This window comes from Phaseolus vulgaris, chromosome 4 (genome assembly GCF_000499845.2).
Source record: "Phaseolus vulgaris cultivar G19833 chromosome 4, P. vulgaris v2.0, whole genome shotgun sequence".
NCBI lineage: Eukaryota > Viridiplantae > Streptophyta > Magnoliopsida > Fabales > Fabaceae > Phaseolus > Phaseolus vulgaris.
The window spans coordinates 22787659-22801059 of NC_023756.2; the positions used below are offsets into that span (position 1 = coordinate 22787659).

Consider the following 13401-nt stretch of genomic DNA (forward strand, 5'->3'; position numbering starts at 1 on the left):
TTCTCTGTAATTCAGCATTGATTTTCATTATACCTTCAAAGTTTGCGAAAATCCCTCTTAAACAATTCACCCCCCCCCCCTCGTTTAAGGCCATATATTCTAACAATTGGTATCAGAGCTAAGTTCTTGTAGTTACTCAAGTTTTCGATCCTAAATCTTTTTTCTATGGCTAAAAAACTACCTTTTGGGGAGGGTGCCTCAATTAACAGGTCACCTCTGTTTTGTGGACTGAATTATCGATTATGGAAGGTTAGAATGAATTGTTGAATCTATAGACAGAAAAATCTAGAATGTTATAACAAATAGCTATCTCATGCCTATATCTGAAAATGTTTCTTCTGAAAGAGAACATCTTGATTGTGTAGCTATGAACATCATTGTATCTGCACTTGATTCTAATGATATGCTTAAGGTTTCAGAATGTAGTTCTGCCAAAGAAATGTGGAATACCCTTGAAGAGTATCACAAGAATCCAAGGAGTGCCTTGATGGACAAAGAAGAATCTTATGCTGAATCTTTCTCTTCAGAATCCAGAAAGGAGGTTTGTCTTATGACATAAGAAGAATCTGGAACAAGTCAAGCAAGAAGGAAAAGAAAGAAAAATAAAAAAGAAGCCAATCTGTGCTTGATGGCCAAAGAAGAAGATGATGCAAGTAGTGTAAGTTCTTGTACTTCTTTAAATGTTGAAAATTATAGTCAACTTCTTCAAGCCTTTAATGAAACTCATAAGGAAGCTAATAGGTTGGCTCTTTTAAATAAACGGTTGAAAGGTTTAAACAACTCGTTGTAAAATAGAGTCAAGACTTTGGAAGAAGAGTTGAACCATTCAAAAACAGATTTTGAAAGTTTGGAAATGATTTACAAAAACTCTTCTTGCAAGTGTGATTCTAGCTTTTGTGAAAATTGTGAATCACTTCAAAAGAAAGTTCACTACCTTTTAAAAACCATTGACAAGTTTTCCAAAGGCCAATCCAATCTTGAAATTGTTCTTGCTTCTCAAAAATGTTTTTTGACAAGGCTGGGTTGGGGTTTAATCCAAACAGCAAAAACAAATCCGTTTCAAAACCCTTTTCAAGTTTCTTTGAAAAACAACTTGTTGTTTTATCGAAACAACCGGTTGAAATTTGTCATTACTGCATGAAAAGGGGCCACACTATTAGATTCTGCAGAGTAAGAAGGTTTTCTGTTCCTAAAGGTATTTTGAAATGGGTTCCTAAGGTTTCTAAGACTCCTACTAACATCATTGCACCCAAATTCATAAGGGGACCAAATCTTGCTTCTTAATCTTTTCTTGTATGTATTTTTGGCAGCCAAGAATTATCTTTGGACTTCAAGAATGACTTCTAATAACATCAGTGCGTTCAATATATAAAAAAAATATCTAATACTTAAAAACTAAATCAAAATTATCAAAGGTTAGACACTCCAGACTTAGAATAAATACGTTCAATATATACATGATCCTGCCGGTTGACTTAGCGCAAGAGCGTTGCCTCGTCACGGTCTTCCTCACCAACTTGACACCACGTGCCCTCCAAGTCCACACCACAAATAGCCTCTCTGAGAACCTGAAAAAACACACGGTGGCGCCTCTGCGGCCGGTGGCGCTCCGACGCTCAAGTCAGTGACAAGAACACCCAAAACTGAGAGAAAATATACTCTGTAAGACCGTACTGAAGAGCACACAACCCTAGCAAAATGAGTCGTAATGAAAAACGTACCTCTGCAAATTCTGTTGAGGTTACCTTTATAGCTAGGTTTTTTCTCTCTCCAATCCCGTCGTTGATAGGCGAGCTATCCCCTCAACCCAAACACCCTTCACGCCCCATGTTGGCGCAACAATCGCCTCACTGGAGTTGTACACTCGAACTTACACCTCTGGGCCTTCACCAGCTTCGATCTGAGCTCATCGGAAGATCTGGCGACGTGCTTCCTGCGGCGATGTCGAGCCGCATGATCGCCAATCGCCAAATACGTTGATGACGAGCCAACCCGGTGACAACCGGGCATGTTCATCGTAGAACGCCAGTTCCATGAACCGGCGACCACGCTCACCACTGAACCATCCTTCTTTTCTAGCCTACGTGTTCCACCGAGCACGCCCCACCCGGGCACGCGCAAGAAACGTCATCACACCCGATGACCTGGTCGGTACACAAGCCCCCCAGTCTCGAGCTGCGACTTGTTCAGCGAGGAGACTAAAGAGGTTCAAATCCGGCGGCTTACGTGGCTTTGCGCGTTGGCGCTAAAACTGTTCACTGACTTGACATTTCACCAACTCCTTCGATCATTCGACACGTGGACCCATCAACGGCCATTGTTCACTGTCATTTGCGCTTCTCGTAACGTTCGACATTCTTCGAAACTCTTAAACGCTTCGCGCCATTTCACTGTTTCATTATCTTCTACCTCTCTTCGAACTCTCAAAACACTCCAGCGAACGCTCCAATTCTCCCAATCTCCATCCTTCGGACCACTCTTCTGATCATCTAAAGGTAACCTTTTTATCACCTCTACTGATATTTGTTGCATTTTAATCGGTTCGCATCATCCAATACTTGTCTGGAGCATACGTTGTGGGATGTTTCTCTGCTTTGTTTTTCTCTTTTCTGCGTTTAGGGTTTCTGAACCTTTCTCTGCGAGCCCCCCCTTGTTCTTTCCTCTTCTCTTCTTCTATCGAGTCTTTTTGTTTACGAACACTCATACCTTTTCATCTTCTTGCAGCTTTCTCGATGACTCGTCCAAAAACCACACCAAACCCTCCTCCATCTCCTCGCAACCCTCCAGCGAAAACCCGTAGGGCCAACCCTTCTTCTTCCCGCGACCCCCCAAGGGGTCCCAACGTTCCCTCTGACCGAGTCGCGAGACCCGCGTCCTCTCATCGTAACCAGCCGCAACCAAACCCACCACAAACCAGCGTGGTGGTAAAGCCTCTTCCCGATTACAAGCGGTTATACCCGTGGGCCTCCGCAACCTTGTTGGGCGAAACCTCAGCCATCAACTCCGACCTTGACATCTTTCGCCTCAAGAAGGGTGACAAGGAAAACCTCTCTTTCAGTAAAGAGCATGATGACACAGTGTTTGTGCGTCCTTGTCCTCCCGGTGAGCCCATCTGCACCGACGATCAGGGGAGCGACGACGCCCCCTTCTGCTTCATCTACACCACCATGTTCAAGAAGGTCAAGCTTCGGTTTCCCTTCACACGCTTTGAGAGGGAGCTCCTGACCGAGCTTGACATAGCCCCCGCCCAGATCCATCCCAACAGCTGGGCGTTCGTGCGGGCTTACCAGATCCTCTGCGCACACTTAGGACATCCGGCCTCGGTGGATGTGTTCCTCTACTTATTCGAGGCGAAGGACCCGGGCGGTCGTCTATGGGTTAGCCTCAATGGGATCGTCGGGAGATCCATTCTTTCTATCTTCCAACAATCCTATAAGGATTGGAAGGGGAAGTTCGTGTGATGAGAATCAAATAAAGGAGGCTTTTATTAATGAAGGAAGAGGTCATTCACCTTCACATTTGAAGTTCTTCCTTCTAGTCTTCTCAAAATTAAAAGAAGACATAAAATAAAGAGAGGATCAAGCTTAACGCCAAAGAAGTCTACAAGCTTTCAAGAATGGGCTTCAATTAAATATCTCTCTTTATAGTCTCTTTTAAATTGTAAATAATATAGAATAGTGTTTAGAAAGGTGCTTAGAGGGAAACATTAGACACCTCTTTTGTAAAAGCATCTTTAGGCTTTAGTTTAGAAAATTCTAGAAGCTTGGGGAGTGAGCTTAGTAAGGGGGGTGTGATCTTAGGAGCTTTTTGGGTAGCTCAGGGAATAAGCTATGTAAATGACCAGCCCTTGCTCCTATAAAAGGAGGGCTTAGGTCCTTCACAATTCAGAATTGGAAATTAGAAGTAAAGGAACTATACTCAAGTTTAGAGAGAAATTGTGAGTTTTGTTGTCTCCTTCTTCCTTTGCCTTATCTTGTGTGCCAATGGAGAGCTTCAAGTGGCGGCAACCTTTCACTTATCTTGGAACAAGACTCCAAGTGGCGTGAATGCAGTTCCAAATTCTCAAATCCAGCAAGCTTCATTCAATAAGTGTTCATTCTATCATCTCTTGCAATTTCAATCGGTAGTTTCAATTGTTTTAGTGTTCTTCATCCTTTTCACCGTTTGAATTTGTGTTTCTTAGCTTGTTCTTCAATTTCTGTTCGGTTCTTGTTGTTTCTGTTTTTCAATTGCGTTTATATCATGTTCCATGGTTGTGTAAAAGGAAATAGCACTCTTAATGAGTTTGGATCATCATTTTGGAAGGCTTGGTCTCCATTGATGACTCCTTAAGCTTCTTTGCACCCATTCTATTTTCAGCTTGTTGTTTTTGTGATTCTGATTTCGTTTCCTTTATTCTAAGCACTCTTTGATCCTTTAATTGTGGTTATTCTTTTCCTACAATGTTGTTTTCAAGAGTTCTAAAGTGTCTATGTTCAATGCAACTCATATCATCGTGCGTGTATGCTGCAACGATCAAGACCCTTCCCTTCTCGACGGGTTCCCCTTGTATTGGGTGAACAAAGGGAAAAAGGAGTCGAGCTTCAGGAAGGGTAGGGAGCCAGAAAAGATGGGGGAGCTCGACAAGGACTTGTGCGGCTTCTGGAAGAAAGTCGCCTCTTCCAACGTGACCCTGTCGACTGCCTCCATCGTCTCCTTCGAGTTCTATCAAAGCCAATTGGACTTTCTAATAGGTTTGCCCTTAAGCCTTCAAGTTTCCCTAGCTTGACTTTGCATTTTCTCATTCCTACTTTGATGTTGTTGTTCTACTTCACATATGGTTTCAAACTCCTTCATGCATTATTACCTGTCAATTCTCTGTGCTAGTTGATAACTGTTGGCCCCCTTTGCAGATACGATGCTGGGACAAGATAGGATGGCTAAGCTACGCGCCATAGCCAGGTCCCATAAGCTTGCGGCGGGCTCTCAAACGATCCCGAACTCTGTTGCGGAGATCGCCGCCGCCCAGGGCCAATCCCCACCAGTTGGTCCACCCGCTGTTGCCGCTCTTCCAGCCCCCCAACGCAAAAAACTACCTCTCAAGAAGGCCAAAAGGAAAGCCCCCAGGGTAGTATCTGACGAAGAGGCGGATGAAAGCACCAAGGACGGGCTAATCTGTAAAAGGAAAAGGGTGGCGGTGACCGAGCCCCCAGTAATTGAGAGCGCCGCTCCAAACTTCATCGAGAATCCCCCCAGCGCCTCCACACCATTCGAGTCCGCTGGGGATGTTCTCGTTTCAAACGCTTCAGTTGCTGAGGCCGCTCCTGAGCAACTTGCTGATACGCAAGCCTCCTCACAAGCCGCCGAGAAGCGGCCTGCCTCACCACCACGCCTCGAAGCTCCCCCCGCCGTCCAGCCTTCTGAGGGTGGTGGTGAGCACCAACCTTCGCCTCCACCAGCAACCTCAAGCCTCCCAGCCGCTCTTCCAGAAGCTTTGAAGTCCTTCACTGTGCGCCTAAGTGCCATGGTTGACGATTGTCTTCCCCAAATCGTCGGCGAATGGCTCAAAGACTCCTTGGAGAAGTTTGAGCTCGACAATCGGATCAACCAGGAGGTGGCAAGCATCGCGAAAGCTGAAGCCGAGAAGACCAAGTGCGATATGATGATGCAAGGCTTGGAGTTTTCGCGAGTTGAAAACGCCCTCAAGGACGAGCTCCAGAGCGTGCGGCAAGACAACAAAGAGCTGCGCAAGAAGCTTCATGACAAACTCCAAGACGTCGTCGAGCTGGAGAGCAGGATCGTCCCTCTGAGGGAGAAAATTGCCGCGCTGGAGGAGGCAAAGAAGACTGACGCTCAGAAGATGGTCAACCTAGAGAAGAGGTCAATCGAGAGAGAGACCCTTCTAGGAAAGGTTGAGCAAGATCGGGATAAGGCCTCCCAAGAACTTAGTGAAACTGCTGCTGAGCTTGCTCGAGTTCGCGAGGAGAACAGCGGGCTCAAGAAGAAGGCCGACGAGCTCGAGCTTGAAGTCACCCAGGTTCGTGAAGAGAACAGTGGGTTCAAGACGAAGATCGACGAGCTTCAGCTTGAGGCTGCCCATGTTCTAACTTCCGGCTTTAGCGCTGCTTTGGAGCAGTTTGCTTGCAAATATCCTGACCTCGATCTTTCTGAGTTCTCAGTGTACAAAGAGGTGGTGGACGGCAAGATCGTGCCCCCGATTGACTTATCTCCTTGAAAACTCTTATGCTTTACCTTGGTCTGTAATAATTTTCATTTTGTTCGAACTGTTCGATGCTCATGTGGACATATATACATACATATATATATACACATATATATAATCTTCTAGTTTATCTGTTGCGCAATCAACTGGTTTAACTGGATGGTTCTTTCTTAACTTAACGTACTTTGCACCAACCGGTACTTAACTTTTCTCGACTCAACGTACTTTCCACCAAACGGTACTTAACTTTCTGCAAACCATTTAGCACCTGGAACTTCTCTTGCCCGACCCGCCAAGGGCCAAAGGCGTCTCTACATCGTCGCTCAGAACTTCGTAGACGCGGCCTCCGCTGTGCGATTCTCTTTCTGTTCCAATCTCAAACCATGGGTTTCTGGCGACGTCATCTTCCCTTTAACTGAAAGCGTCCCTTGCGGGACCACCTTCTAATTTCATCTTTGCTCACCTGGGAGGAGAGCCGTCTTTCGAATCGCTCTTTGCCTTCCCCGAGCCTTTACCCTGAGATAACTTACACGATTGTTCCCTCATCTGGGGGTAGAGCCGCCTTTCGGATCCTTCTCTACCTCCCTGAGTTTCAGAACAATGATTTGGGTGGTGGGGTGTCCTCTGCGAACCTTCCCCAACCACCCTTCACCTCCGATTTAACTGATCTTACTAGGTCGACATTGGTGTCTCTCTCAAGGGGGAAAGAGTCCTTCTCCAACCCTTCTTTCCCACGCTTGAGATCGTTAGCACCCCTGACCTTTCGATTTAATCTTGCCTGAACTCACTTGAGGGTGAGAAGGACTTTTTCTGATGCCTCAACTTGCCCAGGGGTTACATCTCCTCCTCCCCGGGATGCACTGAGGGCTTTCAACTTGCCTCAATTTGCTCACGCAAAGAGGTCTTGTGATCTGTTCTCGCCTACGCTCGCTCGAGGCGAGGAGGTCTTTTTCTGATGCCTTAACTTGCCCAGGGGTTACATCTCCTCCTCCCCCGGATGCACTGAGGGCTTTCAACTTGCCTCAATTTGCTCACGCAAAGAGGTCTTGTGATCTGTTCTCGCCTACGCTCGCTCGAGGCGAGGAGGTCTTTTTCTGATGCCTCAACTTGCCCAGGGGTTACATCTCCTCCTCCCCCGGATGCACTGAGGGCTTTCAACTTGTCTCAATTTGCTCACGCAAAGAGGTCTTGCGATCTCTTTCTCGCCGACACTCGCTCAAGGCGAGGAGGTCTTTTAAATCTCTTTCTCGCCTACGCTCGCTCAAGGCGAGGAGGTCTTTTAAATCTCTTTCTCGCCTACGCTCGCTCAAGGCGAGGAGGTCTTTTAAATCTCTTTCTCGCCTAGAGGAAACCCGATACTTGTGCCTCCGGTCGCCGGGAGGCGGTGAGGACTTAAAAAACTTTATTCTTGTGCCTCCGATCGCTACAAGGCGATGAGGACTTTAAAAAACCTTTATGTTTGGGAAATTTTGTACTGAATGCATGCAGTTCGGATTTGCCATTTTTCTTTAAAACTACACAAGGGCGATAGGGTCTCTCCCCCCAAACTTGGCAAACAGACAACATGCAAACTTAATAGCTGGGAAACTTTGATAAACTTCGAAACCTTCTTTACTGGGTGGCCTCATTAAAACCCTCCTTAGTGAAAAAGAGTGCCCCCTTGAAAAATTTGTTCAAACTGATACATCTTAAATTGTTCAAGTTAATTGCTACTTACAAAGGCTCAACTGTAGTAAAACGCTGGAGCTTTGCCTCGTCAAACTTGGATCGACTTCTGCACCGTGTTAGCCTCCGTCCTTCACCGCGATTTCACCTCAAGAACCTGCAAAAGACAGAACGGCACCGCTGCGGCCGATCACGCTCTGACGCCCAAGTCAGCGACTGAACCACCAATTACTTAAGAGTAAACACTCAAGAACTCTAAGGAACCGTGACCAGTTCTCTCTCAGCGTACTCAAGACTCATAAGCGTAAAGAAATAATCTGAACGTGCGTACCTCAGAAGTTCGTTGGAAACTCTTATATACCTGGGCACTTTCTCTCTCCTGGCAGTTACACATCTGGACACGTGGCTCGCATCCAGCTGTACACGTGCCATCATCTGGAGCATCCTTGACTTGGGCGCTCTTTATTACTCTTCAGGTTTTTTGGCTAAGTTACTTATGCATGATACAACTCAGTGCATAGTTGCCTTGGAGCGTGATCTCTTCTATGTGGCGAGCTCGGGTGCCTTCGTACACACCTCCCCTGTGGTCTCGCCGGCCGCCTTCATGATCTGCCCTACCTGCTTCACCGTGCATGTTCAAGTGTGCTATCCCCCGACCTCATCTTCTGGCCAGCTGGGAAGTGTCTATCTGCCTTCATCTTTGGCGATGTCCTTGTCTCGGCGATCTCTAATCACTTGGTCGCCTGGGCTCACATCTGGCGACTTCATCTCCAACCCGGTGACCGCCGGTTTAGGTATGCTGGAGATCGGAGCACGCCAACCTAATAACTGGCGACTACGCGAACCCCCCAACTTCCTTCCCTTCTGCCAAATAGGTGCCCCATCCAACACGCCTATATAATAGCTTGATGCCACGTCATCACTTCCGACCACCAGGGCGGTACACAAGCCCCCCAGTCTTAAGCGAAGACTTGTCCAGCGAAAAGACTAAAGGAGTCACGTCACTATCGATCTACGTGGCGCTGGCGCAGAATTCCAAACGTTTGTACTTTCTGCTTTCCTGACGCTCCACCAAACATTCTTCCAATCGCTCGACACGTGGCTTCATCAACGGTCATCTTTGGCTGTCGTTTACGCTTCCAAAAAAACCATTTGAAAAACCCTTAAACCCATTTCACTTCTACTGTTCCATCACCTCTTTGCCTTCTCAAACGCTTTGAGCTTCTTCTGCAAAAACCCACGACGCTCTTCAACCTTCTGAATCCTCAACTTCCTTCAACGTTCGTCTGATCATCGAAAGGTACTCCCTTTACTTCTTCTGTTGAGTTTTCCTGCATTTTGACCGATTCGCATCATCCATTAACTGTCTGGTGCATACGCTGTGGGCTGTTTCTTCTGTTTCTCCCTTCTCGTAACTTAGGGCTTCGTCTCCATTACAACGAACCTGCGTTCGTTCGTTTTTTCATCCTTCTTTCACAATCGAGTCAGCCTCTGCGAACTCTGCTCACCTTTCCCTTTCTATTTCCTTTGCAGTTTCCGCGATGGCTCGCTCAAAGATCACCCCAAATCCTCCTCCCTCGTCACGAAACCCTCCCTCTCAAGCTCATAACCCACCTCGGGCACCTAGTGCTTCCTCCTCCCAGGCTGAGAGGCCTGCAACCTCTCACCCCAACCTTGCTCAGGCAACTCCACCCCTTGCCGGAGGTGCCTCCATTCCTTCCCCCGACTACAAGGAGCTATACCCGTGGACCAACTCGACTTTGCTGAAGGAGACTTCTTCAGTAAATTCTGCTGGGGCAGTTCTTCGGTTGAAGAAAGGGGATGAGCCCCACCTGTCGTTCCACAAGGAGCACGACAACAAGCTGATGGTGCTACCTTGCCCCCCCGACGTGCCAGTTTGTGCAGACGACAAAGGGAACAACGACGAGTTGTTCTGCTTTGTATACACCACCTTATTCAAGAAGGTGAAACTTAGGTTTCCCTTCACTCGTTTTGAGCGAGAGCTGCTGACCGAGCTCAACATCGCCCCCGCCCAGCTTCATCCCAACAGCTGGGCGTTCGTGCGGGCGTTTCAAATCATATGCGCACATCTGGGACTGCCAGCGTCAGTGGACGTTTTCCTTTTCCTTTTCGAAGCTAAGCATCCGGGAGATCGCCTTTGGGTGAGTCTGAACGGGATTGCTGGGAGGTCGATCCTCTCTATCTTCCAACAATCCTACAAGGATTGGAAAGGAAAATTTGTCCAAGTGCGCCAAAACGACCAGGACGCTTCGCTACTCGACGGTTTTCCCTTGTACTGGGTAAACAAGGGAAACAAAGACTCTAAAGGAAGCTTCAGGAGGCCAAGAAGCCCTGACAACATGGGCGCTTTGGACAAAGATCTGTGCCTCTTCTGGAAGAGCGTGGCAGACGCTAACATCACCTTCCTCACCACTGCGCTCATTTCCTTCGAGTTCTTCGAAGATCAACTCGAGGCTATAGGTTAGTGCTTATATCAGCGCTTAAGTCTTTGCCCTGCGCTGTACTTCTGTTAACCGTTGCTAGGCGTCTCATCTGTTGTGCACAAGACTTGAGTTTTATTTTCTGCATCACTTGTTTGTCTCATCTGCATACTTGCTCATGCATTTATCTTTCTCTTTGAGCTGACCTGCATACCTTTGTATTATGCAGATCTCATATTGGGCAAGGGAAAACTGGCTGAACTGAGGGCGCTCGCCCGAGCCCATGGGTTGGCGTCGGGCTCCCAGACCGTTCCCAATTCAGTGATGGAGATCGCCGCCGCCCAGGGCAGATCGCCTCCTAAAGGCCCACCTCCTTCAGAGGCCCAGCCCGTGCAACGCAAAAAACTCGTCCTCAGGAAACCAAAGAGGAAAACCCCTCAGGTGGTTCATGAGGACGAAGAAGAAAACGATTAGGCGACTGAGGACGGTCTCATCAAGAAAAGAAGGAGGGTGGCGCCTTCTTCACTACCCGATCTACCTCCTCTTCCAACATCAACACCGCCTTCTCAGCCAGCTCCACCTCCAACACCGCCTTCTCAGCCAGCTCCACCTCCAACACCGCCTCCTCCTCCAGCTCCCGCATCACCAGTCCAAGCAGTTCCCTTGGCGGCTGCATTTCCTGTGGTTGAGGCTGCTGAGCCCAACTTCATGGAGAACCCCCCGAGCGCCTCCACGCCATATGTATCTGCTGGAGGGGGTCCTCCTTCAACCGCCTCAACCGCGGAAGCTGCACCAGGCGGGGATGAAGGTGCTCACAACTCGCCTATCATCATCACCGAGTCCCCCTCGTCGCCACCACGTCAAGAAGCTCCAACCCAACAGCCAACTCAAGAAGGTGGTGGCGAGAACCAGCAACAGGCTCCCCCGGTGCCTCCTCGAGCAAACCTCTCTCTTGAGGTCAAAAGGGTGTGGGAACCCTTCTCAGCAAAACTTAAGATGATGGCAGAGGATTTCCCCTCCATCATATCAAAAGCTGTGGAGAGTTCCAGCAAGAAACTCCAGGATGACATCTCCGTGCTCCAAGAGGAGAATCGCCTAATAAGGATCGAGGCGGAGAAGTTGTCCTGCAACCTTATGCTCGCGGAGATTGATCATTCCCGAGTGGAGGATGCCATGAGCACCGAGTTGCGGGTGGCGCGCAAGGAGGCCACCGATCTACGCCACAAGGTGCACCTCTTAGCTCAAGAGAAGATCGAGCTGGAGAGCAAGTTGGTCCCCTATCGTCTCAAGGTGGCTAGCCTGGAGGCGTGAATTAAAGCAGATGCCGCCAAGGTAGAAAACCTTGAGAAGAGGTCCGTAGATCGGGAGGTCCTCTTGGGGAAAACTGAGAAAGAGAGAGACGACACCATGGCCAAACTCGCCGAGGCCAAAAAGGAGAACGAAGGGGTCGCCGCAGAGCTGGTCCAAGCGCAGGCGGAGAACAAGAGGGTTACTGAAGACCTTCTTCAAGCTCGGGAGAGGGCTGAAGAGCTGAAGCAGCAGAATGAGGGGCTCAAGAAGCAGATTGAAGAACTCGAGCTGAGCTCTGCCCAAATCCTCGCTGCTGGGTTCGATGCTGCCATGGAACAGTTCGCCTGCCAGTACCCTGATTTGGATCTCTCCATGGTGTCGCTGAACAACGAAGTGGTGGATGGGAAGATCGTTCCTTCTGAAGACTAGCTATCTGCTGCTTCCCTTCATCACTTACTTACCTGTCTCTTTCTCACATAATTCACTTGTAAAAAAATTTCTCTTCTCTGTGCATGTATTTTGAACTGTTGCCACTATGTTATGACCTTTCTTGCTTCTTTACATGATCTTTCTGTTGACTTTATTTTCCTTGTACAATTTACTTTAAACGAAACTAACTTGGCAACTCCGTGAGCGCAACTTGTTTACTTGTTGCTTAAACTATCAACTTTCGAGCGATAATACTTCTAACAACTTGTAACCTTAAGGTGACGAACCTCAACGCGAAACCGTTTTTTCAAGTAATGAGCTTCAACCCAACTAACAGCTTAAGACGCAGCTTACCTGATCTGCCTTATCAAAACGGGCCTTGGCTTATTGCCATCGCTTGAATTTCTCCTGGTCGCCAAAGAGTCTTAGCGAGGCTAGCTTCCTCTTGCCTTCACAACTTGGCCATTGTTCCCTCATCTGGGGGTAGAGGCGCCTTTTGGATCCTTCTCTACCTCCCTGAGCTTCAGAACAAGGAACTGGGTGGCTGGGCGTCTTCTTTGAACCTACCTCAGCCACCCTTTGAACTTCTTCCACCCTTTACTCCATACCTGAACTCGTTCAAGACGAGAAGGATTTTATCTTGCCTGAACTCGCTCGACGGCGAGAAGGTCTTTAACTCGCCTGAACTCGCTCGACGGCGAGAAGGTCTTTAACTCGCCTCTACATTGCTCCAGGGGCTACATCTTCTCTCCCCTAGAAACACTGAGGACTTTTTGCTGGTGCCTCTACATTGCCCCGGAGGCTACATCTTCTCTCCTCCGGAAGCACTGAGGACTTTTTACTCTTCCTCGCCTGCACTCGCTCGACGGCGAGGAGGTTTTTATCTCACCTCAAGACGCGCGAGGGCGTTGATGTCTATTAACTGGTGCCTCCGATCGCCGAAAGACGATGAGGACTTTAACTTTAACTATACCGCCAATCGCCGAAAGATGATGGGGACTTAAAAACTTTTTAGAAAGCATGCAATCTAAACACTTTAAACTTTGAAAACTCTTCTTTATTGGGCGGCCTCATTAAAAACCCTCCTTAGGGAAAAAAGAGTGCCCCCTCCAAACTGTTTTAACAGAAACATTGTAAAGCTCTTCGTGTTTGTTTTTACTTACAAAGTTCTTAACTGTAATATAACTTGAGGTGCGTGGCGTTCCAAGTGCGAGGAATCGCCCCTCCTTCCAACGTTTCTAAGCGATAGGCGCCGTTCCCGAGCGCCTCGGTTATCCTGAACGGTCCCGTCCACTTAGGCGACAGCTTGTTCTCCATCTCGTACTGGTGGGCCTTCCTCATCACCAGGTCGCCTTCTCTGAACTGTCTTGGCAT

The 13401-nt window shown here is 48.1% G+C and overlaps 1 protein-coding gene across 1 annotated transcript; it reads left to right on the forward strand.

Moving 5' to 3' along the window:
- Positions 1 to 313: 313 nt before the first annotated feature.
- LOC137838490 (uncharacterized) lies at positions 314 to 6214 on the forward strand. The gene is made up of 3 exons (XM_068647734.1): positions 314 to 541; positions 4457 to 4733; positions 4893 to 6214. The coding sequence occupies exons 1-3, from the start codon at positions 314 to 316 to the stop codon at positions 6212 to 6214; spliced, it is 1827 nt and encodes a 608-aa protein (XP_068503835.1).
- The last annotated feature ends 7187 nt before the right edge of the window (positions 6215 to 13401 follow it).